The following is a 27,727-nucleotide window of genomic DNA, read 5'->3' as shown; positions in this document are numbered from 1 at the left end:
TCCCTCCAGTTAAGCCAACGGCAACGATCGAGCCAGATCCCCCCTACCCCCGGGAGGGCGAGGAGCTGCGGCTGCAGTGTGAAGCCCAGGGCAATCCGATGTAAGCACCAGCGCCTACCCCTCCGGCTTCCATCCTCTCCTGCAGGGCTGCCTGCACTCCTCAATGCTCTCTTCACCAGGCTGCAGCCTTGCTGCTTGGGCCTGCCCCAGGGGCACTGCAGCTCCTGCCAGTTCAGTGGGATGCAGTCAGGCCTGTGTCACAGTCTGCAAGGGCCCCTGGGAAATGGAAGCTGCTGTAATGAATTCCCAGCTGGGCTGACCCCTGAAGCCAGCACCTGCTGCTGCATGGGTGGTGCCAGCCCAGTGTGTGCCCCTCGGGGAAGCGCCCCTTGCCTCTCACTAACCCCCTTCCTCTTAGCCCCCAGGAGTTCCTGTGGACGAAGGAGGGTAGCGATGTCCCCCTGCATCTAAACACCAACCGAGTCCTCACCCTCCCCTTCCTCAACAAGAGCGACAGCGGCACCTACATCTGCATGGCCACTAGCACCATGGGCAGCGTCGTAGTGAGGTACAACCTGGACATCAATGGTAAGCACTGGGCACCAGAGAGGGTGTGGAGCACCTGCCTGCTGCCTCCTCCCCTCTCTGGGGACACACATCAGAACCTCTCCTTGCACTCAGCTCCCCAGAGCCTCTGCGATACACTGCCAAGGACAGTGGAGTTCTCCCTCTGTGGGGCTTGCCCCCCACTGCTGGAGCCATCTGATGTGTGACCCAGGGTTTGTGCAGCACACCCTTTGCGGGGAGCTCTGGGTGTGTTGGGATCACCCCCTGCTGGGGAGTTCCAGCTGTGATGGGAACACCCCTTGCTGGGGAGCCCTGGGGTGTTGGGAACAACCCCTGCCAGGAAGCCCCAGGTGTGTTAGAAACACCCTCTGCCGGGGAGCCCCAGGTGTGTTAGAAACACCCTCTGCGGGGAGCTCCGGTCGTGTTGGGAACACCCCCTGCCGGGGAGCCCCAGGTGTGTTAGAAACACCCTCTGCGGGGAGCTCCAGGTGTGTTGGGAACGCCCCCTGCCAGGGAGCTCCGGGTGTGTTGGGAATGCCTCCTGCCAGGGAGCCCCAGGTGTGTTGGGAACGCCCCCTGCCAGGAAGCTCCGGGTCTGTTGGGAACACCCCCTGCCAGGGAGCTCCGGGTGTCTTGGGAACACCCCCTGCCAGGGAGCTCCAGGTGTGTTGGGAACACCCCCTGCCAGGGAGCTCCGGGTGTGTTTGGAACACCCCCTGCTGAGGAGCCCCAGGTGTGTTGGGAACACCCCCTGCCAGGGAGCTCCGGGTGTGTTGGGAACGCCCCCTGCCAGGGAGCTCCGGGTGTGTTGGGAACACCCCCTGCCAGGGAGCTCCGGGTGTGTTGGGAACACCCGTTGCTGGGAAGCCCTGGGTGTGTTGGGAACACCCCCTGCTGGGGAGCCCCGGTGTGTTGGGAACACCCATTGCTGGGGAACTCTGGGTGTGTTGGGAACGCCCCCTGTGGGGAGCTCCTGGTATGTTGGGAACACCCGTTGCTGGGGAGCTCTGGGTGTGTTGGGAACGCCCCCTGTGGGGAGCTCCTGGTATGTTGGGAACACCCGTTGCTGGGGAGCTCTGGGTGTGTTGGGAACGCCCCCTGTGGGGAGCTCCTGGTATGTTGGGAACACCCGTTGCTGGGGATCCCTGGGTGTGTTGGGAACACCCCCTGCTGGGGAGACCCAGTGTGTTGGGAAAACTCCGTGCCAGGGAGCCCCAGGTGTGTTGGGAACGCCCCCTGCCAGAGAGCTCCGGGTGTGTTGGGAACACCCCCTGCCAGGGAGCTCCGGGTGTGTTGGGAACACCCGTTGCTGGGAAGCCCTGGGTGTGTTGGGAACACCCCCTGCTGGGGAGCCCCGGTATTTTGGGAACACCCATTGCTGGGGAGTTCCTGGTGTGTTGGGAACACCCCCTGCTGGGTAGCCCCGGTGTGTTGGGAACACCCGTTGCTGGGGAGCTCTGGGTGTGTTGGGAACGCCCCCTGTGGGGAGCTTCTGGTATGTTGGGAACACCCGTTGCTGGGGATCCCTGGGTGTGTTGGGAACACCCCCTGCTGGGGAGACCCAGTGTGTTGGGAAAACTCCGTGCCAGGGAGCCCCAGGTGTGTTGGGAACACCCCCTACCAAGGAGCCCCAGTGTGTTGCGAATGCCCTCTGCCAGGGAGCCCCTGTGTTGGGAAGACCCCTTGCTGGGGAGCCCCAGGTGTGTTGGGAACACCCCTTGCTGGGGAGCCCCGATCTTTGGAAATGCCCACTGCCAAGGAGCCCTGGTGTGTTGGGAATGCCCCCTACCAGGGAGCCCTAGGTATGTTGGGAACACCTCTTGCCAGGAGCCCCGGTATGTTGGGTACGCCCCCTGCCAGGGGTGATGCTCTTTGGAAGTACACTGGAGTATCCCACAGAATGGGCCCTGCCCCAACATGGACCCAGCCAACTGCAGATGCTGAGCCTCAGGGAGATTGTCTCTGAGCTCCTGCAGCTGCTTCTTTGGCATGGGCTCCGTGAAACTGCTGCTGCCTCCTCCAACCTGTTCCTCTTTTCTTCCTTCTCTGGTATTTCTCTGCTGCTCTCCCCTCCCTACTCCCCACTCTCCCCCTGGGTCACTCCTCACCGCGCTCCTATGCTCACTCCTCCCTCCTTCTCTCCTGTTCATTTGCTCCCCTCCCTCCCCACTGGCTCCTTGGGCCCCCCGTGGCAGAGCAGGAGGGAAGCAGGTTGTCTCTCCAGAGCCCTGCAGGAGCTGATGGGTGTTGCTTGGCCGGGGAGCCCATGCGCAGGAGGAGGAGAGCGCTACCTGTGGGGAGCTGGGATGGGAGCCACGCAGCCTGGGCTGGGTTCAGCCATTATCTGCTGCTGTAAGGACAAGAAATGAGGCTGAACTGGGGCAGGGAGGGGGATGGGCTGCTCAGCTACCACCTGTGGATAGCGATATGGGAAGAGAAAAGCTAGCCATGTGGGTGCCTGCAGACCAGGGTGAGCTGGAGCTCAAGCGTGGCACCAGGGCCAGCCAGCAATGGGGAGGAAATGCTGGCCCTGAATGTCAGGGGCTGCAATAGCTGGAAACATCCTGCTGGTCCCTTCTAGAGCATCCCCAGGGCAGAACAGGACTGGCCCTGCAGGAAGTTTGGAGGTGTTTGTACAGTCCCATAGGACGGAGCTCCCACCTGTCCTCCAGCCAGATCCAGCTGCACACTCTCAGAATGGTTTCCCGGACATTCAGATTGCTCTCCCCCTCCAAGATGGCAGCCCACTGCTCCGAGCTGCACCCTGTGCAGGATACTGAACTGAGTCTGCCCTCTCCCTTATGGCTGTTAACATCCTGCACATGTTCACAGGCTGAACTCCCCGGTGTCCTGCCCTCTCCTCCCAGAACAGATGGGCCAGATTTGCCCGTTACTTTGGGGTATGCTCATTTATTAGGGTTACTCTTCTGGGGGTAGGGTTCTGTAATTCTATCAGTGTTCTGCCTGTGTCACTTGTGTTCTCATACGGAGCTCTACTTCTCCCATCTGTAAGTTCCCTCCCAATGGAGCTCTCCTGCAGGACCTAGGTTCCCCAGGGCTGGGTTCTTCCAGGCCTAGAATCAGACGAACACACACACACACACACACACACATATTAACAGAGCGCATCTGAGAGGACCAGGTTAATCAGCACTCCCAAGCTGACCCCTTATATGTCCCTGGACTCAGCAGGCTGGGTTGAACAGCACTTCCAAGCTGTCACCCTCATATGCCATGGACACTGCACCGGAATAGAGTAAGCCTGAGCAGGCTGGGTCAAGCAGCACTTTCAATCTGCCACCCTTATATGCCCCAGGACTCAGCAGGCTGCGTCGAGCAGCACTTCTGAGTTGACACCTTCATACATCCCAGGATCAGCATGTCCCTATCCCCACTTTCACGTTACAGTTGTTCTGGTAGTAACCCACTTGATGAGCAGACCTCACAGGATTTTTGGGTGCTGCAGGGATCTTTAGCTTAGGTACGAGGAGCATTGCTGCAGAGAGAGAGAGAGAGACAGAGAGAAGCAACCAGCTTAACCATGAAAGTTATTTATTGCCAGGTAATAACCATACAAGGGGAGCCAAACAAACAAAACAGTGATAATATTAAATCTAACTTAAATTTGATTACAAAATTCAGGTTTAGAAAACTATAAGTGATCACACAAGTCAGGGTCAGAAGGCTACACCTAGAGAGAGAGAGTTGGGTTCTCACCACCCCGTGAAGCTTGAATCAATCGGGGTTTCCACGTGGTGGTGGTAGCAGAATGCTGGAGACAGGCAGAGCCCCCAGCACGATCAGTCAAGAGAAGATGAAGTCCCAATGGAACTGAAACAGATGTTGGATCCAGGCATTAGAGCACTTACTTGAGCATGGGTAGGAGTTTTTGTAGGGAAACAACAATGGTTCAAGGGAGCACACTAGATTTTTTGGTGGGTAAACTGATAACTCAGGGGAGAATACCAAAGTTGTTTTGTTCAGGCTAGACAAGAGGAACTGCTCATTCCTGGCTATGGGTGGTGGTCCTTCGAGGGAGCTCACAATGCAGATAGGCAGCTTTGGTATTTTGGATACCAATAAAGGATTCATTACTAGAATTGGTCTGATAACTGCTGAACTGGGTGTGTACAGGAATGGGTTCATTAACATTTGGAGCAGAGATCCCCCAGAGTTCAGTGCGGTTCTTGCCTTGGAATCTCTGTTTTCCATTCTGTATGCTAATGGGGATGTCTCCCTGTCCCATCCTTGATGCAAATGAGGCTAGGGGAGTTTCCTTAATCCTGTCACCCTTGTCCAGAGGGGTTTAGGTGTGTCTTGCACTGCCTTTTCATTGCTTGTTGTAAGACGGTGTAGGGCCAGATGTTCAAAAAAGCCTGACTCCTCCCAGCTGCTATTGAGAACAAAGGAGGCTCAGCCCCCAGCCCCATGGAGAATAATGGGCTGCTGAGCACTTGAGAACTTCAGCTCTTCCTCTCTTCCCCTAACTGAGCCTTCCCAGCCCCAGATCATTGCTCTGAGCTGTCCAGAACTGAACAGGTTCCCTGGTACAGCCACTGTCCCAGAGGGCCTCTAGGGTGTGATCTCTCTGTTCCTGCCCCAGTGCATTAGCAGCTCATGTCTAACCTGCTGTCCACGTCCTGCCGGCTGCCCCGGATTCTCTTCCTGTGGGTATTCAGGCTGCTGTGGTTTTTTCTCCTGCTGCACGTGCTGCATTTCCAAGACATCGCTGCCGCTATTCCCTGCCTATGTTTAATGAGTCGGTGTGCTCTGAATGTGGAGGGGATTCTAATTCTGATCACTCTAATCTCCTCACTGATATTTGCAGCTCCTCCTCGTGGGGGTTGTTGGTGAATTTCATGGCTGTGCAGCTCTCTCCCAGACCAGTAGTGCCTGGCTTTCAAGAGCTCTCAGGGACACATCTTTGAAAGTGCTTGGTAAGAGCCACTCCCACTGTGACAGCCAGCACGCTTAGCTCTTTAGAAATGTGGCCCTGATTCTGTATGTGGACTACTTCTGGAAATCTGCTTCTTTCTGTGACTTCCATCCATCCATCCCTCCCTGTAATTCCCAGCACAGTTCCATCTCATGGTCTATTATTGTGAATTGGCTGGGTTATTTTGGCAGTTCTTTCTCCAGTTTTCAGCAACTCCTGAGTCAATCTGAGTGACTGAGGTGAGCAGAGGTTCCATGTGACAGGAAACCAAACCCCAGATATGCGGCAGCTCCAGTACCATCTCCTCTTCTGCTGCCTACTGCGGAATTCTAGCCAAAAAAACAAAATCAAGTTTGTCTTTTCTCCTTCGTTCTCAGTCAGCTCCCAGTGCTGCTTTTTGCTCATCACCTCGGTATCCTCCATGCACAGGTTGAGAGAACTTTTGCTTTAATAGTCCATCATTTTGCAAGGGGCAGAGGTCAGAGTGAACTGACAGTAATGCCAGGATTGCTCTTGATCTTTTCTAAAAAAACTGGCACCAGCCCCCTGGAACCTTCCTAAATCCCAGGACTTTTCTTTACTGCGCCAGCATGTAAGTCCATTAGCTCATCCCTGTGCCTCCCTGGGACTCACATTGTCCTGATATTAATACATCGCCCATTTGCCTGTCTTCACGTTTTTCGTGGACTCTCTTGCTAGTTTTCTATCAGAAGCTTCCTCACCTCATTTGTCCCCATTCCTCGTCCGTGTGTTGCTTGGTACAGAGAGCTTGCTGACAGGTGCTCAGTGTCTTAGTCAGATTTCATTCCCGTTCGTACTGACTCATGTCCCTGCTGCACCTGCTCTCTTTGTCTTCTCCCCTAACATTTGTGGCAAAAGCCCCTCCTTCCCCCTTGGCAGAGTTAGCTCCTCCCTCTCCCTTCTTTTCTCCCTAGGAGCCTTATTGGATTCTGGTGGCTTTTGATGGTTGCTTGCTTTCCACTCCCTCCCTTTCCAAAGCAAGTGACTTGCCCCCTCTGAAACCTACTGGCCATGTCTTGTTCCTTCTCCAAAGAATCGGAGTCTCGGAGAGCTCCTCAGTAACCACCACTCCGTGTGCACTCTGATGTGCTCTTCCATTGGACTGTGCTTGCTAGATTTCTGGATTCCCCAAATGTGCATTTCCACACTGAATGCCCCTGCCTTGCTGCGTGTGCTGAGCCCCTTATGCTGGTTTCAGGCAGGCCAGGGTTACAGGTCCCAGGCCTCCCTTTTATTCTGTCTCAGTCAGTTCCTTCATATCAGTAGATCTAGGATGGCTTCTTCTCTGAATGGATTCTCCAGTATCCAGGTCATTCAAGTCCTAGGAATGTGGACTGGTGCTGGGCTGGCTGAATCCTCTCCCAGAAGAGACCAGGAGACGTAGCTCCCCATGAGCAGAGCTCCCAATGGTTTGAGTTCCTCGGGTGCTGAAGCTTGTCCCTGTTTGAGTCTCATCCTCTCTGCAGCTGAACAGAGCAATCCCCTCCCTCATTGTTATCAAAATGCAGATCACAGGAGCTTCAGACCTGGTTCAGGCCCAGCTGCCAGCTCCCTGTGCTTCCTTTACACCACGGCGCGTCCCACTCACACTGGGCACCCCCAACTCACAGGCCCCTTCCAATCTCTCTCGTTGGCCCCCGCACTCAGATCCCAAACACACATTTGCCAGGGCCTTGCACTGCCCAGAGTCCTGCTCACTGGTGTATTAATTTAGATAGAATGAATGAGCCAAAGGTGTTAACATCACTGAGTCACTGTCTGACACTAACAGTGCTAAACAAGGTCCTGGGGGTTAGTATCCACAGACCTCAGCCTGCTTTGTCCCTGGGCAAATACACCATTAAACATCCCTTTAGCCTTCTAGTAACATACTGAAAAGAAGGGAAACAGTTGAAATCTTTGCCATGTAAAATACGAAGTCAAGCTGGTATTGTAACAGCATCCCTAGATCCCTTTCCCTTCAGCTGGACAGTTTTTAGAATGAACAACCTCCCACTCCCACCCCCATGTTGTTTGACAGTCTCTTAGACCAGGGTTTCTCAGCCCGTGGGTTGGGACCCAAAACTGGGTCGCCAGAATGTTTCAAAGGGTTGAGTGGCAGCTCGTTTGTGTCCCTTGGGGCTGGCTGAGCTCGCCTCCCTGCTCCAGGCGCTGCAACCTCTGGGTCTCAGCGTCACTCAGGTTTGGCCCAGCCATCATGATGACAAGAATCCAGGTAGGCCAAATGCGAGTGAGTGGCACTGCAACTCCACTCACACAAATTTGGTCTATACAGGGGGGCGGGGCTGAACCTGAGTGATGCTGAGACCGAGAGGTTGCAGCGTCTGGAGCAGGGAGGCGAGCTCAGCCAGCCCCAAGGGACACAAACGAGCTGCCACTCAACCCTTTGAAACATTCTGGCGACCCAGTTTTGGGTTGCAATGCCCAGAGGTTGCAATGCCCAGAGTAGAGAGCCAAGCTCAGCCAGCCCCACAGCACAGGAGCTGCAGGAGCCGCCACTGTGGGGTGAGTGCCAGGCAGGACCCAACCCTCTTGGGAGGGGAGGCAGGATCCAACTGAAACCACCTCACGGCCAAGGGTTACCATATTTCAAGTTCCGAAATAGAGGACACTGCCAGGGGGAGGGGGAGTTGAAGACCATACCATAGCAGTACCGTTCCATCCACCCTTACTTCTGCCCTGCCAGCAGCCGCTGCTCTCCATAGAGCAAGGAAGAAGGACGAGCAAAGAAAAATCACAGACATTTGTTCGTGTTTCAAAAATCCGCCCAGGCAGAGGTCGGAGGACCAGAACAGAGGTCATGTCCGGAAAAACCAAGACATATGGTAACCCTACCAAAGCCTCTGCCCCCACACTATTTACTGGGTTGCAGCAGGCCATAAACATTTGCAAATGGATCCGGAGCCCAAAAGAGTTCGGAACCACTGACTTAGGTGGTATCAAAGATGGTGGTAATGGTCATCCCAGGGGGGTGATTGGGATTCAGCTGGAGCTGGTGGGGTGGCCATGTCATCTGGGTCCCTTGTGCTGGCCGGGTGTGGTCAGGACACCTCTTGGGATCAGGATCTGGCCTGGAGTCCCAGGAAGCCCTGGGCATGGCAGCCATGATGGTGAAGCTCACTTCAGGAGCCTCTGTCCTTCCTGTCTGTTCTTATTTTTGTTCTTTCCTTCCCCACAAAATCTCGTTCTTTTAAGGACCCAGAAAGAGAGTGATGGATGGAATAGCTCCTCCCCTCATTATTTTGTCCCCCAATTAGGCCTCATTTCTGACATGCCAATTTTGGCTCATTCACTTCCTTCTCCACATCTCCTGTTTTTAACCGTGTAATTTCAACACAGTCTTTGACTTATATCAGCTTCGCCTTTTTGTCTGGACTAATTCAGCTATTCTGTCTCCACTTGTACCTTTCCCCATCAACGTGAGTCATTATAGGATATTGTAACAGCTTATGAACTTCTGCAGCTATTTCACAGTTGAGCTCACAATTTGGGTCAATATGTAGGCCCAGTTGTTACAACACCACACCGCATAGCGATCCAGAGACAACCCCACATCCACTTCCTGAGCTCCTGCCTGAGGGGACACTCCTGCGTTACACTGAGAACTGGACAAGGGCATGCCTGGAAAGCTGCAGTGAAATGCCAAAGAGATGCCTGGAAAATGCTGCATTGGGCTGCTAGGCAGGAACTCATCACAGACACAGGCTGAGAGCTTCCAGAACTCATAACACCCAGGGCTCCTAAGCAGGAGTTAACCGGGCTATACTGCCTGAAGGGCACAGAGCCAGGATGGAGGGAGACAGGGAGGGGCTTATGGGCAGGGGCATGTGGAGGTTGTCTGAGGCTGATTAAGGGCACTAGAGGGGCAGGTGGAGGCCAAGGGGGAAGAGCACCAAATGAGGGCTCTTTTCCATGGATCCAGACAGGGAGCTCGACTTTCCAGTGGTCGTAGTCAGAGCCGGCTGGGGCAATGAGAGGAAGTGAAGGGGCACAGGGAGGAGGAAAAGGCCCCAGGGGGTGAGGGGAAGTGGAGGGGCACAAGGAGGAGGAGAAGGCCCCAGGTGGTGAGGGGAAGTGGAGGGGCACAGGGAGGAGGAAAAGGCCCCAGGGGGCGAGGGGAAGTGGAGGGACACAGGGAGGAGGAAAAGGCCCCAGGGGGCGAGGGGAAGTGGAGGGGCACAGGGAGGAGGAAAAGACCCAGGGGGCGAGGGGAAGTGGAGGGGCACAGGGAGGAGGAAATGGCCCCAGGGGGCGAGGGGAAGTGGAGGGCACAGGGAGGAGGAAAAGGCCCCAGGGGCGAGGAAGTGCAGGGGCACAGGGAGGAGGAAAAGGCCCCAGGGGGGGAGGGGAAGTGGAGTGGCACAGGGAGGAGGACATGGCCCCAGGGGGCGAGGGGAAGTGGAGGGGCACAGGGAGGAGGAAATGGCCCCAGGGGGCGAGGGGAAGTGGAGGGGCACAGGGAGGAGGAAAAGGCCCCAGGGGGCGAGGGGAAGTGCAGGGGCACAGGGAGGAGGAAATGGCCCCAGGGGGCGAGGGGAAGTGGAGGGGCACAGGGAGGAGGAAAAGGCCCCAGGGGGCGAGGGGAAGTGGAGGGGCACAGGGAGGAGGAAAAGGCCCCAGGGGGCGAGGGGAAGTGGAGGGGCACAGGGAGGAGGAAATGGCCCCAGGGGGCGAGGGGAAGTGAAGGGGCACAGGGAGGAGGAAAAGGCCCCGGGGGGTGAGGGGAAGTGGAGGGGCACAGAGAAGAGGAAAAGGCCCCAGGGGGTGAGGGGAAGTGGAGGGGCACAGGGAGGAGGAAAAGGCCCCAGGGGGTGAGGGGAAGTGGAGGGGCACAGGGAGGAGGAAAAGGCCCCAGGGGGTGAGGGGAAGTGGAGGGACACAGGGAGGAGGAAATGGCCCCAGGGGGTGAGGGGAAGTGGAGGGGCACAGGGAGGAGGAAAAGGCCCCAGGGGGTGAGGAGAAGTGGAGGGGCACAGGGAGGAGGAAAAGGCCCCAGGGGGTGAGGGGAAGTGGAGGGGCACAGGGAGGAGGAAAAGGCCCCGGGGGTGAGGGGAAGTTGAGGGGCACAGAGAAGAGGAAAAGGCCCCTGGTGGTGAGGGGAAGTGGAGGGGCACAGGGAGGAGGAAAAGGCCCCTGGTGGTGAGGGGAAGTGGAGGGCACAGGGACGAGGATAAAGCCCCAGGGGGTGAGGGGAAGTGGAGGGGCACAGGGAAGAGGAAAAGGCCCCAGGGGTGAGGGAAGTGGAGGGCACAGGAAGAGGAAAAGGCCCCAGGGGTGAGGGGAAGTGGAGGGCACAGGGAGGAGGAAAAGGCCCCAGGGGTGAGGGGAAGTTGAGGGGCACAGAGAAGAGGAAAAGGCCCTGGTGGTGAGGGAAGTGGAGGGCACAGGGAAGAGGATAAAGCCCCAGGGGTGAGGGGAAGTGGAGGGGCACAGGGGAAGAGGATAAAGGCCCCAGGGGTGAGGGGAAGTGGAGGGGCACAGGAAGAGGAAAAGGCCCCAGGGGTGAGGAGAAGTGGAGGGGCACAGGGAGGAGGAAAAGGCCCCAGGGGGTGAGGGGAAGTGGAGGGGCACAGGGAGGAGGAAAAGGCCCCGGGGGTGAGGGGAAGTTGAGGGGCACAGAGAAGAGGAAAAGGCCCCTGGTGGTGAGGGGAAGTGGAGGGGCACAGGGAGGAGGAAAAGGCCCCTGGTGGTGAGGGGAAGTGGAGGGGCACAGGGAAGAGGATAAAGCCCCAGGGGGTGAGGGGAAGTGGAGGGGCACAGGGAAGAGGAAAAGGCCCCAGGGGGTGAGGGGAAGTGGAGGGGCACAGGGAAGAGGAAAAGGCCCCAGGGGGTGAGGGGAAGTGGAGGGACACAGGGAGGAGGAAAAGGCCCCAGGGGGTGAGGGGAAGTGGAGGGGCACAGGGAAGAGGAAAAGGCCCCTGGTGGTGAGGGGAAGTGGAGGGACACAGGGAGGAGGAAAAGGCCCCGGGGGTGAGGGGAAGTTGAGGGGCACAGGGAAGAGGAAAAGGCCCCAGGGGGTGAGGGGAAGTGGAGGGGCACAGAGAAGAGGAAAAGGCCCCTGGTGGTGAGGGGAAGTGGAGGGGCACAGGGAGGAGGAAAAGGCCCCGGGGGTGAGGGGAAGTTGAGGGGCACAGGGAGGAGGAAAAGGCCCCAGGGGGCGAGGGGAAGTGCAGGGGCACAGGGAGGAGGAAAAGGCCCCAGGGGGCGAGGGGAAGTGCAGGGGCACAGGGAGGAGGAAAGGTCCCCAGGGGGTGAGGGGAAGTGGAGGGGCACAGGGAAGAGGAAAAGGCCCCAGGTGGCGAGGGGAAGTGGAGGGGCACAGGGAGGAGGAAAAGGCCCCAGGGGGTGTGGGGAAGTGGAGGGGCACAGGGAGGAGGAAAAGGCCCCAGGGGGTGAGGGGAAGTGGAGGGGCACAGGGAGGAGGAAAAGGCCCCAGGGGGCGAGGGGAAGTGAAGGGGCACAAGGAGGAGGAGAAGGCCCCAGGTGGTGAGGGGAAGTGGAGGGACACAGGGAAGAGGAAAAGGCCCCAGGGGGTGAGGGGAAGTGGAGGGGCACAGGGAAGAGGAAAAGGCCCCAGGGGGTGAGGGGAAGTGGAGGGGCACAGGGAGGAGGAAAAGGCCCCAGGGGGTGAGGGGAAGTGGAGGGGCACAGGGAGGAGGAAAAGTCCCCAGGGGGTGAGGGGAAGTGGAGGGGCACAGGGAGGAGGAAAAGGCCCCAGGGGACGAGGGGAAGTGGAGGGGCACAGGGAGGAGGAAAAGGCCCCAGGGGGCGAGGGGAAGTGGAGGGGCACAGGGAGGAGGAAAAGGCCCCAGGGGGTGAGGGGAAGTGGAGGGGCACAGGGAGGAGGAAAAGGCCCCAGGTGGCGAGGGGAAGTGCAGGGGCACAGAGAGGAGGAAAAGGCCCCAGGGGGTGAGGGGAAGTGGAGGGGCACAGGGAAGAGGATAAAGCCCCGGGCAGTGAAGGGAAGTGAAGGGGCACAGGGAAGAGGAAAAGGCCGGTCCATGTGGATGGCAGAGGAGAGCAAGGGTGGGGGAGGAGTCTTGATGTGGAGTTGGCAGTGAATGTGACAGCCGCAGAGCGGCAGATGGCAGGGGCTGCCTCGGCTCCCCTGGGAAGGCAAGAGAGAGAAGATGTCAAATAAGAAGGGGCTGAGGCTGGGAGGAGCCTGTAAGGAAGGAGGGGTAGAGCTAAGTAAAGGGCAAGCGTCACTGACACGCTCACTCATATTGGTCTCTGCTACACATTGTATAGCTCCCTGCATCAGAGCCCTTGTGCTGGCGCTGACCAAACACACTCTGTTGGGAAAAGCTCTCAATCTGCATCTGAACCTGTGACAGCAGGGGTTGTGGGCTGGGATTGAGGGGTGCTGGCAGAGCAGTGGGGGAGCCACAGCTGGGATAGCAGAGGGCTGTGGGGGATGGGGGTCCAGGCCGGCGATAGCCGGGGGCTGCAGATCAGGATTAAGGGGTACCAGCAGAGCTGTGTGGGGAAGGCCCAGGGCTGGGGTAGCTGGGAGCTTCAGGTTGGGATAGAGAGGCATCTGCAGACAGGGCCGGCTCCAGACCCCAGCGCGCCAAGCGCGTGCTTGGGGCGGCATGCCTCGGGGGGCGCTCTGCTGGTCCCCGGGAGGGCAGCAGGCGGCTCCGGTGGACCTCCCGCAGGCATGCCTGTGGAGGGTCCGCTGGTCCCGCGGCTTTGGTGGATCATCCGCAGGCGTGCCTGCGGGAGGTCCACCGGAGCCGCGGGACCAGCAGACCCTCCACAGGCACGTCTGCGGGAGGTCCACCGGAGCCGCCTGCTGCCCTCCCGGGGACCAGCAGAGCACCCCTGCGGCGTGCCGCCGTGCTTGGGGCGGCCAAATCGCTAGAGCGGCCCCTGTCTGCAGAGCTGTGTGGGGAGGGCCCAGGGCTGGGATAGCTGAGGGCTGCAGGTAAGGGTTGAGAGGCACTAGCCGAGCTGGGGGGAATGGGAGCCCAGGGCTGGGCTATCGGGCTGTGGCTGTGGGTTGGGAGTGAGGGACACCGGCAGAGCTGTGAAAGGGGGAACTCAGGGTTGGGGTAGCTGGGGGCTGCAGGTCAGGACTGAGGGGCAATGGCAGAGCTGAGTACAGAGGTCTGGGCATTAGGAGGGAGTTGACAGAGACCTCCAGACATCATTTCCATCTTGGAGTCTCTCACACCATTGCTGTCATCTCTCTGGGTTGATTTGTTTCCCTTTTTTTTGTTGTCCTCCCCAGATTTTTCCCAGCTCCCCACCCCACATGTTCACTCCACTCCAGCCCCTTCGTCAGGCCCTTCCCAGTCCACCACTCATGTTACCATGGCTACTGCTTCATTCTTCTCTCCAGTCACTGTCCAAGGTACTGTAAGCTCCTTTTCTATTTCTTTATGGATTCCCTGCTCCCGTACCTAGTGGGGAGCGCTACAGGACATAGGAGGAGAATGGCTGCCAAGCCCAGAGGGACAAGGGCTGTGGCTCCAGCGGAGGAATTACTGCCAGCCCCTGGCTAGTACAATCAGGGGATTGTTCCTAGCACCTGGCTTCCTCGTTGGAATGTCCAGGTTTTGCAACCGCCTTGCCAGTTCACACTGCAAAGCCAGAACCCATAGGAGTAAAAGGTCCCAGACTGTGGCAAGGAGGGTTTTGGTAGCAGAAGAGACCAGTGGCCCATCTAGTGTGACAGCCCACCTCCCTGTTGGCCCTTCTAGCCCAATACTGCTCCTGCCCATGGTAACACACACCACTGGTCTCTCGCTCTGGGTACTGTCTCTGCTGGAACCATTGCCAGAGGCTTCGGAGATTGTGGAAAACCCCCATATGCACCTTCTGGTCCCAGATGGGGAACCACCTATCTCTCCCCTAGCACATGAGCCCTTAACATGTGTATGGTAGCGAGTGCCATTGCTTTCAGGCAGTGACATGTGTAATCAATGTACTAACAATACTAAGCTATTTACTGTAATGCGGTCTTGTGGCAGGAAGTTCTATAGGTTAATCACACATTGCAGAAAGTGCCTTTTGTCTGTCTGAAGTGATGTCTTTTCATTTTGAATGCCTCTTGTTCTTGTGTTAAGGGGCTGGATGGCTCAGAGCCCTACTGGCTCCCTGCCCCATTCCTCTATTTATATCCCTCTGCTGTCCTCTCTTTTAGTCTTCTCCATTCCAAACTCTCCCCCTTCAGATGCCCCCTCCCTCTCTAAGCATTTCTGTGACCCTTCCCTGGACCTTCCGATTCCTGAGCCAAAGCTTTTGGGATGAAGCAACTAAAACTGAATGAAAATTTGCCCCTGCACGCCCAGTGCAGCTGGCAGGCACAGACTCCTGACACTGCCCCTGCTCCCAGGTGTGAACACCAGACATCATCCTCCTCTCCAGAAGCAGACATGAGAAACACCATCACCGCCAGCACAGACATGAGACCCCGTTCTCCCCCACCCCAAGCACAGACACATGAAACACTGTCATCCATAGGCACAAGGCATTGTCCCCATCCCCCCAGCATGAACACAAGACACCATCACCCCTGGCACAGACATGCGATCCCGTTCCCCAGCATGAACACAAGACACCATCACCCCGGGCACAGACATGAGACCCCGGTCTCCCCCACCCCAAGCACAGACACATGAAACACTGTCATCCATAGGCACAAGGCATTGTCCCCATCCCCCCAGCATGAACACAAGACACCATCACCCCTGGCACAGACATGAGACCCCGTTCTCCCCCACCCCAAGCACAGACACATGAAACACTGTCATCCATAGGCACAAGGCATTGTCCCCATCCCCCCAGCATGAACACAAGACACCATCACCCCTGGCACAGACATGAGACCCCGTTCTCCCCCACCCCAAGCACAGACACATGAAACACTGTCATCCACAGGCACAAGGCATTGTCCCCATCCCCCCAGCATGGACACAAGACACCCTCACCCCCCGCACAGCCATGAGAAACTTCTTCCCCCCAGCACAGATACGAGACCCCATCCCCCCAGCATGTACATGAGACACCATCATCCCCAGCATGGACACAAGACACCGTTTGCATGGACATGAGACACCATCCTCCCCGGCCCCCGCCCTTGTGAGGCGGATGTGTAGTCTTGGTGTGGGGTTAGGGCACTGTGACAAGGGGCCTGGAGGGTGCTCTCTTGTGCCAAATGGCCAAGGCGGGGCCTGGCAGGAGATCTGAGGTGCTCTAGGGGCACTGTCCCTCAGTCAATGCCTGAGGTTTCCCTCTGAGTCGTGAGCACCCTGCACTCCAGGCTGCTGTCCCCTTCAGCCCTGTTCTGCTGATGAGACGGGACGGTTTGAACAGAGGGGCCAGAATGAACTGGGCCAATGTCAACTGCTCCGAGTATAGTCACCCACCTGCCATGGCAGCTTCCAAGGCGAAGCACTCCTGACAGCCAGAGGAGCCAATCGCACAGGCTGTGCTGTTTCAGAGGCAGAGGAGACTGGCAGAGCAGGGCCTGTGGTAGCAATGGAGATAGAGCCCCTGTGCATGCTATGGGCAGAGCCAGGGCTGCGGGTTGTAATTGAGGGGGCATCACAGAGCTGTGCAGGAGCCCAAGACTAGAATAGCTGGGGCTCTGCAGGGCAGGAGGGAGGGGCATGAGCATGTGGGGGCGAGTCGCTCACTCTGTGGCCAGTGCTAGTTGTTACTCACTTTCAGGAGTGCTCATTGTACTCCAAAGCAGGGCACGGGTTGGTGGGGGAAGGAGAGGAGATGGGACGGGGTGGGTAGGGATGAGGTGGGCTGAGGCAAGATGGAGATGGGAGGGGATGGGTGGGCAAAGAAGGAGAGGAGAGGGCAAGGATGGGGTGGGGAGGGATGGAATGGACAGGCACTGGGGTGGGCTTTCACCTCTTGCCCAGTCCCAGCTCTCCAGGCCCTTTGACCCGCTCTAGCCTCTCCACTCCTGTCCCAGTTTCCTCCTCTTCTGTCTGCATCCAGCCCCACCACACTGGGGCAAGAGCTTTCTCAATTGCAGCTCCACTGTGCATCAGTCGCATTTCCCATCTCTGCTGGCAGCTCGTCTCTGCATCCATTGCATTTCCCATCTCCACCGCAGCCCCTCTCTGCATCCATTGCATTTCCCATCTCCACCGCAGCCCCTCTCTGCATCCATTGCATTTCCCATCTCCACCGCAGCCCCTCTCTGCCTCCATCGCATTTCCCATCTCCACCGCAGCCCCTCTCTGCCTCCATCGCATTTCCCATCTCCACCGCAGCCCCTCTCTGCATCCATTGCATTTCCCATCTCCACCGCAGCCCCTCTCTCCATCCATTGCATTTCCCATCTCCACCGCAGCCCCTCTCTGCATCCATCGCATTTCCCATCTCCACCACAGCCCCTCTCTGCCTCCATCGCATTTCCCATCTCCACCACAGCCCCTCTCTGCATCCATTGCATTTCCCATCTCCACTGCAGCCCCTCTCTGCATCCATTGCATTTCCCATCTCCACCGCAGCCCCTCTCTGCATCCATTGCATTTCCCATCTCCACCGCAGCCCCTCTCTGCCTCCATCGCATTTCCCATCTCTGCTGGCAGCTCGTCTCTGCATCCATTGCATTTCCCATCTCCACTGCAGCCCCTCTCTGCCTCCATCGCATTTCCCATCTCCACCGCAGCCCCTCTCTGCATCCATCGCATTTCCCATCTCCACCGCAGCCCCTCTCTGCATCCATTGCATTTCCCATCTCCACCGCAGCCCCTCTCTGCCTCTGTCACATTTCCCATCTCCACTGCAGCCCCTCTCTGCCTCCATCACATTTCCCATCTCCTCTGGCACCTCCTCTCTGCCTCCATTGCATTTCCCATCTCCACTGCAGCCCTTCTCTGCCTCCATCATATTTCCCATCTCTGCTGGCAGCACCTCTCCTCTCTCTGCCTCTGCACTTCTCTCTGCCACTGGTAATATTTCACTCCCAGCTTTTAGGACCTGGCAGCTGGTGGGAAGGACACGGCCATGGGGAAAGCTGTGCGGTGCTGGAATGTGCCCTTAGCACCCCAAGGGTCCATGTAGGGGCACATGGAGCCAGGCCAGGCACACACATTGCGACCCCCCAGCTTTGGCACTGAGGGAGTCTCTGTACCATGCAGGACTTCAGCAGGGCCTGTAAACACCTCTGTCTCTCTCTCTCTCTCTCCCCCGCACTGCCACATGGATAGATGCCAGCCCGATGTCTTCCTCCTCTGGCACATACCATGCTTTAGTCGGTGGAGTGGTCGCAGTCATCGTCTTTCTGCTGCTTATCCTCCTCATCGTCCTGGCACACTACCTAATCAGGCACAAAGGTAAGGCCTGGCCACTGCCTACAGCGCAGCTCACAGGATGGCCTCTCAGAGATGGGAGGGAGAAGGCAGCCAAATCTCTCTCACCAATGGCCTTTGGCCTATTCCTGCTTGCTCCGTTTACTGCTCTCTGTCCCCAGCTCTTCCAGAGCCTCCTGGGGCTTAGCACTGCCATGCGGGGCACAAGTGTTTTGCTTTCACGGCCCGGGTGCTGCAGGGACGTGCTGGGCATGGAGCATGCGGAGCTAGAGTTCCAGCTCTGTGGGAAGGAGTCTCCTATTGCCCTGCAGCACCCCCTGCCTGCCAAACACAGAGGAACAGCGCATTACCTGGCACAGAGGGAGCGGAGACCTGACTGATGTGCTGAGAAACCTCAGCAGCTAAAAGCAGATCGAATTAAATCTGCACAGCACCACATGGGGATCCCTGGTGGGTCATTCTCCCTCCCTTGGGGCTGGCAGCTTGAGTGTTGCCTCCCACTGACCCACAAGACTATTGTAACCAATCAGCTTCCGCCTGCCTGAGCCCGGGATAGGGAAGGCTCCCAAATCGCATCCCTCCCTTCTCCATCACTCTCTATCACCTCTCTCTCACCCCGTCTGTCTAGTATCATCATGTCATCGTTTTCTGTTCATTTCTCGAGTACTCATCCACCTAAATATCCTGCATCACATTCAGTCTATTCCTGGTCACCTAGACACTCGTCCTCCCCTCTCTGACCATGTGCAGAGATTTTTCATCGGCCATATATTATCCATCCATCTGTCCACCTCTACACCATCCATCTGCCATCCAACTCGCCCCAACCAGGCTATTCTCCCCTCCCTTGACTTTTCATCAGTCCATCAGATATGTGTATAAAACACAGAGGGATGATCAGTCATGCTGGAACCTGTGATGTTCATCATATTCATAAATGAGCTGGAAAAGGAGGTGAACAGTGAAGTGGGAAAATTTGCAGATACAAAATTACTCAAGATAGTTAAGTCCAAAGCTGACATCGAAGAGTTACAAAGTGAACTTACTAAACTGGGTGACTGGGCAACAAAATGGCAGATGACATTCAGTATTGATAAGGGCAAAGTAATGCACATTGGAAAACATAATTCAAATTATTCATACAAAATGATGGGGTCTACATTAGCTGTTACCACTCAAGAAAGAGATCTTGGAGTCATTATGGATAGTTCTCTGAAATCATCCACTCAATGTGCAGTGGCAGCCAAAAAAGCTCACATATTATTAGAACCATTAGGAAAGAGAGAGTTAATAAAACATAAAATATCATGTCACTATATAAATCCATACTAAACCCACACCTTGAATACTGCATGCAGTTCTGGTCACTATATCTCAAAAAAAAAAGAGAGAGAATTGGAAAAATTACAAAGATCAACAAAAATGATTTAGAGGTATTAGGAGAGATTAAAAAGACGGGGACTGTTCATCTTAGGAGAGAGATGATAGAAATCTATAAATAATGACTGGTGCGGAGAAAGTGAATAGGGAAGCATTATTTACCCCTTCACATAACACAAGAACTAGAGGTCACCCAATGAAATTAACGGGAAGCAGGTTTAAAACAAACAGAAGAAAGTAACTCTTCACACAACGCACAGTCAACCTGTGGAACTCATTGCCAGGGGATGGTGTGAAGGCCAAAAGTATAACTGGGTTCAGAAAAGAGCTAGATACGTTCATGGAGGATAGGTCTATCGCTGGCTCTTAGCCAAGATGGTCAGGGATGCAACCCCCTGCTCTGGATGTCCCTGAGCCTCTGACAGAAGCTAGGACTGGATGACTGGGGATGGGTCACTCAATAATTACCCTGATCTGTTCATTCCCTCTGAAGCTTCTGGCACTGGCCACTGTTGGAAGACAGGATACTGGGCTAGCTGGACTGGTCTGACCCAGTATGGCTGTTATGTGCTTATGACACCAGGCCAGCTTCAGAGATGATGTGTAAGTTGGAAACGGCCACCCCCTCAGCTCCTTTGGAGCTAGGTGACCCCCCCCCAGCTAGTGTAAGGGAGTCAGAGTTGGTACGACTTACATACTGAGGAGCCAGGTGTTTGAAGTTCATGTAGGGTGCTTTCTGCTGCTCTACACCCTCTGGGTAGGTGCTCTGCTTGCCCCTCACTCTTGGCTGTCATTATCTGTGTGGCTGTAGCTCCCAGAGCCCCAAGCAGCTGGGGCGGTGATGGGCTGGGTGCTGCACAGACCCAGAGGCAGCCATGGTCCCTGCCCTGAAGGTCCCACACCCTGCTCAGCTCGTGGCCAATGAGTGAGGTTGCTTCAGCCTGGAGGGTGCTGGCAGGAGTAAGGTGCCCACTGAGGAGCTGGGAGGGGGTAGAGATTACACAGGCTCAGACCTGCTTCTTGACCTAGCCCCCGGGGCTCCAGGCTGCACCTGGCTGCAGCGCTCTCAGCACAGGCGCCATGAGTACAGCTGGCGGGAAATGATCTTCCAATGCCCTCTTTGCAAAATTGCAGTTTTGGGTGGGAAAATTGAAATGCCAGCAACCTGGCCACCCACCTGCAGGACAGGTGAGATTGACAAGAGACAGTTCCAGGCAGTTCACAGCCATCTGCAAACCTCCGGTTCAGTTCTCCCACAGCAAAATTGTTTCCATTTCTGCCCATGCAAAATGTCAAGGTTTCTGCTTCCCAGCTCACACCCAGGGGAAATATTTTCTGAAACCTCAACATTTTCAGCAGGATGGAAATTCCATTTTCCGGCCAGCTCCAGCTGTGAGCCCCAGCCCGGAATCCCCCTTGAGCCCTGCCTGCCACACGGTCCCTCTCCTGGGTGGTGCATAGAGAGCCCAAGAGCCACCTAAACCACTAGGCACATGATGAATGAGAGCCCTCTCCCTGCCCAGGTACCTACCTGACTCACGAGGCCAAGGGATCAGACGATGCCCCGGATGCTGACACTGCCATCATCAATGCGGAGGGAGGCCAGGCCAGCGGCGATGACAAAAAGGAATATTTCATCTAGGGGTGCAGAGTGGAGAGAAGAGAAATGGAGCCAACAAACCCAGATGGAAATGGAAACCGGACCACAAACCCCACTCAACCCAACAGATTTTCTCTCGTGCCCTGGATGGATGGACGAACAGAGGGATGGCGGGACAGAGACCAGAGAGTGACCGGCTTGACTCATGATGCTTCTTCTCGAACTTGTATAAAACGTTATTACTAAAAACATTGAAAGCCCCACCCCCGTTCGCTTGCTTGTACCTTCATACCCACGACCGACACTCGCACTAAACACACAGACGAGCCAGTGAGTGAGTGACACTTTCCTTCTTTCCTTTGGCCCCTTTGCTTTGGTTTTGTGGATGCTCTTTGCTTTGGTTCCTTGGGTTGGAATGTCGGGTGGGGTCAATGTCGCTCTTTCCGTTGCTTCTCTCCATTTTTGGTTCCTTTTACGTCCAAGGATAAAATCAGCCCTCATGGTGGCTGCCTGCTGCCATGGGCCTGGGCAGCCTGGGATGCCCTTTCTGTTGCTTATGTTTCCCATCCAAGAACCGGGGTCACGAATCCATTGTGTTCCCCCATCCTTGGCTCCTGCTTGGTGCTCTGAGCCAGACCCACGGGAATGACCCTGGGCTGAGGCTGGGAGGCGGTGACGTGGGGTCTTTCTCTGTCCCACAGCAGCAAACAAGCCATGAGAGCCCAGGGGAATGTCCAGTGAGAGCAAGGAGACGGGGGAGCCACCCAGCCCGGCTCCTCTCCAGAGGGATGTGCCCTCCCCACAGCAAGATGGGGAGGGAGGCAGTGTCACTGCCTCAGAGAGCCTGGCACACCCAGCCTGCTGGGGCCCTGCACTGATTTTATCCTTGGAGGTTGTGTCTGACAATGTTCATTTGGGAGGAGAACTGTCCTGTGTGATACATGTACAAAGGGGAGCCAGCTGCCCGGGTGGGAGCCGCTCATAGGCTCCAGTCCCCACTGATGCCCATGGAGAGAGATTCAAATGCCGCAAGGTGACTGGCAGTGCTCGTGCATGGTTCCAAGAAAGGCTGTAACATGTCAGATTGGAGCCATGACAATAACCCAGCTGTTGAGATGCTCAGTGCAAGGAAACCATCCTTGTATATCTTCCCTGTGCCAGGGAGTGATGGGCAGAGCGAGGCCCTGGCGAGCCAGGTGACAGGGGTGAGAGTGTCCTGGGCCTCCATGCTGCTGTCATGCCGTTCCTGCTCTCTGACCGGTCGACCTGCCCCAGTGCCAAGGCCCGGGGAGCATTTGGAAATAGAAACCTTGCTATGATAACAGGTGACTTGGCCAAGGGGCATCTTTCTTCTAGGCCACAAATAGCTGAGCAGCCTCATTCCCACAAACCAACCACCCAGAATCTGAACCATTACAGCTCAGAAGCTGAGCGGCTGCACCAGACAAGGCGCTGGCAACCCCAGCTAGGGCCAGGGGAGGGAATGAGCTTCGTGGCAGACTGGCCAGGATCCAGCTCCGCAGCCCGGGAACTGTGCTCGGGCTGAGCTGCACGTGCTCGGGGACAGAGCAAAGTTTGTTCATCAGACCTCTCAGCTTTGGGAACAGTAAATTCAGCCAGGGAGTTCCCTCCCCAGGCAAGAGCCTGCGAGCAGCGTCTCAAACCGCAGGGCTGTTACCTGTTGCCCACTCTCCAGAGTCATAGCCCTGCTCCCTCCGGAGCCCACATGGCCCTCACCTGCTGTCTCCCCCTTCAAAGAGCACACACCATTCCCCACTGAAGAGCCCCAAGCTAGCCCTTGAGATGGGCTCAGCCAGACAGCCTGGGAAGTGGGTGAGGGGCTCAGCTAGCGCAGACAGACTATGGGCTGGGGGGGCTCAGCTATTACAGCCATGCTGGGGGTTCCTCTGATTCCCCTCTGGGGTGTTCACTGTTATCAATGCCCAGGATTTTATCAAGAGTCTCCTGAGATCTGGTGTTTTTTCTCAAAGACCCAACTCCTGGAGTCATGTGACTATCTCAGCCTCTCAGCCTTCATTTTTAAAAAGTACATTTCTAGCCCTGCTGGTTGGAGAGAAAAGCTGGAAAACATGACAGGAATGTGGCCTAAAGGCTGCAATATGAGTAGACCCAGTCCCCACCGCCAAATTTAGAATTTTTGAAAATCTCAGTTCTTCAGTCAGTCTCAGGATGTTGCGGCGCCTGATTCACTGCTTTTGAGCATACGAGGCTGGGTCTTGGCCTCTGCGATGCAGGAGCAGCATGGCACCTGCCAGCTGAGTGCATGAGATGGTGATTAGGCCATCAGAGAGCCACCCAGGACATGATGTCTGTCTGTTTGCAGTGGCTGCTGTAATTCTCACTGGTGAGAGGCTGGGGGAAAGGACTCTGCAGGGACTGGTGGTGGCTGCTGCTCTTTCCAACAGAGGCACGACAGCGAGTGCTAGCAGAGGGGCCTGGCCAGGCTGTGTGGGCAGCAGAGACTGGACACAAGTGCTGACTGACGCCGTCTCACCCCTGGGGAGCCGGGAACTAAGACAGGACCCCAACCCGCAGCACCCAACATACAGGCTTCACCAAATGAGCGAAAGGCTTCTCTTCCCTGTGACAGACACTAGCCAGGCCCAGTCCACTCACACAGAGCCAGTGCTCTGTGTGCCGCTCCCCTTGGCTTGCTTGAACGCTGGCCTCGCAAGCCGGGCCTCAGGCTGTGATAGCTCCATGCACTGCTGGGAACAGGCACAATTACCATGTAACTCACCCTACCCTACCCTACAGAGCTAGGCCTTGGCTCCTGGCCCCTCAGGTGCCAAACCTGGGCCTCTGCATACGGTGCAGCCCCATGAGGCCTCATCATGCATGCGTCCACCCAGTCTGCATGGCACAGGCCAAGCACTCCAGAGGCCTTGAAGACTCTCTAGGCCCTCTTGCGGTCGCCGGGTAGGGTCTTTGCTAAATGCCTCCCTAGGCCCCTGGAATGTGACTGAGTCTTCATGTGCTTTGCTGGGGTTCCCTGTTCTCCCCTGGGGCCCTGACGGGCCTGGGCTCTACTGAGACCCTAACAGGCCTGGGCTCCCTGTGGTTAAGATGGGCCTTGGGAAAGTAACAAAGGGCACTTGGCAGCAGGCAGCCATGGCTCTGTGTAAGCAGTGTCCTTCCCAGGAGGTGTGTGTGAAATGAGGCATCCCCAGATGTAAGGCATGATCCCCCTCGCCTGCCCAGGGGGGTTATACAGGTCCCCCCCTTCCAGTGCATGGCTGTTATTGGATGTTCCATGCCTTGTAAATATGGGACTAGCATTTTCCAAGCCTCTGAGGCATGGGACCAAGTAGAGACCTAGCTGTGGGTGTGGCAAGGAAATGGGAGGCCCACATGTCTAGTGGGAAAATCTAAACTTCCCCTCATGCTGGGTGTGTGAGAGGCAGGAGATATAGCCTTCTAGAAAGTGGCTGTGAGACTGATGAGACACACAAGTTCTTGAGTATGTAGGAGCTCCAGGATCCATCACCATTGCAGTGGGAGTTAGGGAATTAACCATGTCCCAAGGGAGTGCAAGTGACAGGATTCAGCATGTCTTGTGGGAGTGATAGGATAAACCGTGTCTCAGGATTGTAGGAGATGGGATACACCATGCCTAAAGTGTGTAGGACTGATGGAATACACCGTGTTGCGAGTGTGTAGGAGTGATGGGCTACACCATGTCTGGAGTGTGTAGGGCTGATGGGATACACTGTCTCCAGTATCGGGGGGGTAGCCATCTTAGTCTGTATCCACAAAACCAACAAGGAATCCGGTGGCACCTTAAAGGCTAACAGATTTATTTGGGCATAAGCTTTCGTGGGTAAAAAAATACTTCTTCAGAGGCATGGAGTGAAATGCCTGCATCTGTAATTTTCACTCCATGCATCTGAAGAAATGTTTTTTTTTATACCGTGTTTTGCATATGAGGGAGTGTCCGGATACACCTGTTCTGTGTATTAGTGGCGGGAGTTCTGGGTTCAGCCAGATTAAGGTTTTTAAAAATCTAGTATGCTGTTATGACATTAAACAGTCATTTGTGGTTTGAGGTTTTGCATCAAGTTGGGGCTTGTGATTCCATGTAACAAGCACCATTAATAAAACCAGTGAACCTTGTATAAAACACACAGCGAGGGGAAACACCGAAAGCATTGGCCACAGAGAGTGATTTTTAAAAGTTCCTTTATTCCCTTTCCATTTATGTGCACAAAGATGTATAAAGGAAAGGTCCTTGTCTGAGAGCCCTTTCGATCAGTGCAGGGTGTCGCCCTGCCCTTGGGGGCAGGAAGGTCAAGAACAGGGGAGCAACCAGACAGTTTTCTCTCAGTTGCTCTCCATCTCATTTTCATTTTTGGAAAAGTCAGTATTATTCTTGAGAGGAAAAACCTTAATAATGTGATCAATGTGGTGATGTCTGCCTGAGTCTGTAGAGAGCCTGAACTCGTAATGCTGAGGTGTGACTTGTCCCTTTCATTTCAATGGTTGTAACTCTGATGCCAGTGGTCACTATTTCACTGCTCATCAAAGTGTGTGTGAATGGAGGGAGCTGATACTATTATGAAGATCTTTAACATTCAATATTGAATAGAAATCATTCCTTAAAATAAAAATGTAAGGACATGATTGACAATACGATTTCATTTCATTTAATTACAAATCTAAAAGCTGGGCAGGGTGGGGTCGGGGAGGGGGCACAAGTGATTTCATTTTCATGGGGGTGGCAGAGGAGGGCTCAGTTTTCCAAAGTTTGTGAAATGCTGCTTCAGAGTGTAATCAATGTCTTTCTGGAGGGAAAAGGGAATAGGTTAGTTACGGACTATAACTCGTGGGGTGCTGATGTTAAAATTGAAGTCTGATTCTTTTTAAGAAAGAAAGAAAGAAAGAAAGAATACATCTTTTGTGTTTCTGTGATTTTCACTGGCAGCGTAACTGCTGCAAAGTTATCGGTGCAGCACACAGTCTCTCTGGTCTCGCCAAGATCTTGTAAACTTCCATCCAAATCAGGCTGTTTAAGTTATTGGGTCAGATCCGCAGCTGGTGTAAATGGATATAGTTCCATTTACTTTAAGGGTGCTATGCTGATTGACCTCAGCAAGGGGTCTGAAGTAAGGCTTTAGCTTGCCTTACTGATCGCTCCAATATCACGTTGATAAATGCTGGACTGGCCATTATGCCAGACTCTTATTAGACAGAAGGTGAAAAAAGAAAGCTAGGACAGAGGGAGGAATCAATGCAATGGAAGCCTAAATTCTGGGGTCAGAGATGCTGGAGGCAGTGATGGGGGGGACACACTCCCTCTTTGGCCAGTTGCCTCCCTCAGGGTGTCCAGTGTGAAGCAGAGGCAGCCTAGCTAACTGCTCATTAGCTAAGGAGAAATTGTTTTTTTTATTGTTGTTCAGCACCCTGAGCACTTTTGCAGGGAGCCGGGTATTGCTTTATAATAATAATAATTATTATTTTATTTTATTTATTAAATAAATTGCCAATAAGTCCCCATCCCCCACATACCAGTGTCCTGGAAGGAGTGGCAGCCCAGTCCCATCAGAATTCACCAGTCACAACACACAGCTGGGGATTCCGGTTATGAACATGTCCTGTCATTCTAACATCATCTTGGTTTGTTGCCAGAGCAATTCTGGGACCTGCCCAATATATTTTGACAACCCATGGTGAGTTCTTGTCACTAAAGAAATCTACTGCTATCAGTCTCTTTGTCTCCAATTTATTTATAAACTGCTTTATAGAAGGGAACTTTAGTTCCCTTTCTTCCGTGAAAGTGACAGTACACCATCTCTCAAATGTCCAGGAGTGACAGGATAACCCTGTATCTTATGGGTGCAGGAATGACAGAATACACTATGTCTCAAGTATGCGGGAGTGATAGGATACACCGTGTCTCGTGTGCGAGAGTGATGGGATACACTGTCTTGTGTGTACAGGAGTGATGGGCAGGAGCGGCTCTAGCTTTTTTGCCGCCCCAAGCATGGCAGTCAGGCAGCCTTCGTCAGCTTGCCTGTGGGAGGTCTCCGGTCCTGCGGATTCGGCGTACCTGCCGCCGAACTGCTGCCAAATCCGCGGGACTGGCAGACCTCCCACAGGCAAGCCGCCGAAGGCTGCCTGACTGCCGCCCTCGCAGGGACCGGCAGGGCACCCCCCACGGCTTGCCGCCCCAGGCACGCGCTTGGAGCGCTGGTGCCTGGAGCTGCTGCTGGTGATGGGATACATAGCGTCTTGTGTGTGAGGGACTGACAGGATATATCATGTCTGATGTGTGCAGGAGTGATGGGATACACCGTGTCTTGTGTGCAGGAATGACAGGGTGCACGGTGTCATGTGTGTGAGGGAGTGACAAGATATACCGTGTCTCGTGTGTGCAGGAGTGACAGAACACACCATGTCTCAAGTGTGCGGGAATGATGGGATACACCGTGTCTCATGTACAGGAGTGATAGTGTACACCATATCTTGTGTGCAGGAGTGACAGGATACACCGTGTCTTCAGTGTGGAGGAATGATTAAATTCACCATGCCTAGTAAATGGATTTCATGGGAAGTCTCCCAGGCAGATGACTCTTGCTGGGGATAGATTATCCCTGTCTACACTGGCTTCCCTAGACTGAGGGGTCTGCAGTTAGAGCGACTCGCAGAAATAGACCCTACTGATAGTGACTCTGCTCGAGGGACTGATCATCATGATACCGTATTCCTGCCCCTGCCACCTTGTGAGACGGAGGCTCAGTTAGTGACTCCCCCAGAGAGAGGCATCCCCCACCAGTGACTCCCCCAGTTCCTAGGATTCTCCTGAAAGAGAGTCAGCATTGCTGATCAGTGACCCCCACAAAGTCATAGTGACAGAGTTTAAGGCCAGAAGGGCCCACCAGATCATCTGATCTGACCTCCTTTATGTCCCAGGCCACCAAG

The 27,727-nt window shown here is 55.3% G+C and overlaps 1 protein-coding gene across 5 annotated transcripts in view; it reads left to right on the top strand.

Annotated features, from left to right (window-relative positions):
* The window catches only part of CADM3 (cell adhesion molecule 3), a 122,042-nt gene extending 100,924 nt beyond the window's left edge, over positions 1-21,118 (top strand). For 3 of the 5 annotated variants that reach the window (XM_039512645.1, XM_039512646.1, XM_039512649.1), the window contains 5 exons: positions 10-100; positions 419-588; positions 13,761-13,883; positions 17,707-17,832; positions 20,712-21,118. In XM_039512645.1, coding sequence (XP_039368579.1) covers positions 10-100; positions 419-588; positions 13,761-13,883; positions 17,707-17,832; positions 20,712-20,830 — 629 coding nt within the window. In that variant the 3' untranslated portion in view covers positions 20,831-21,118. The remainder of the gene's footprint in view (positions 1-9; positions 101-418; positions 589-13,760; positions 13,884-17,706; positions 17,833-20,711) is intronic. The other 2 variants (XM_039512647.1, XM_039512648.1) reach the window with 2 other exon arrangements.
* Positions 21,119-27,727: the final 6,609 nt, after the last annotated feature.

This window comes from Mauremys reevesii, linkage group 24, assembly GCF_016161935.1.
Source record: "Mauremys reevesii isolate NIE-2019 linkage group 24, ASM1616193v1, whole genome shotgun sequence".
Taxonomy (NCBI): Eukaryota; Metazoa; Chordata; order Testudines; family Geoemydidae; genus Mauremys; species Mauremys reevesii.
The sequence above is the reverse complement of the archived record's forward strand: the minus strand, read 5'-3'. Positions and strand labels throughout refer to the sequence as shown.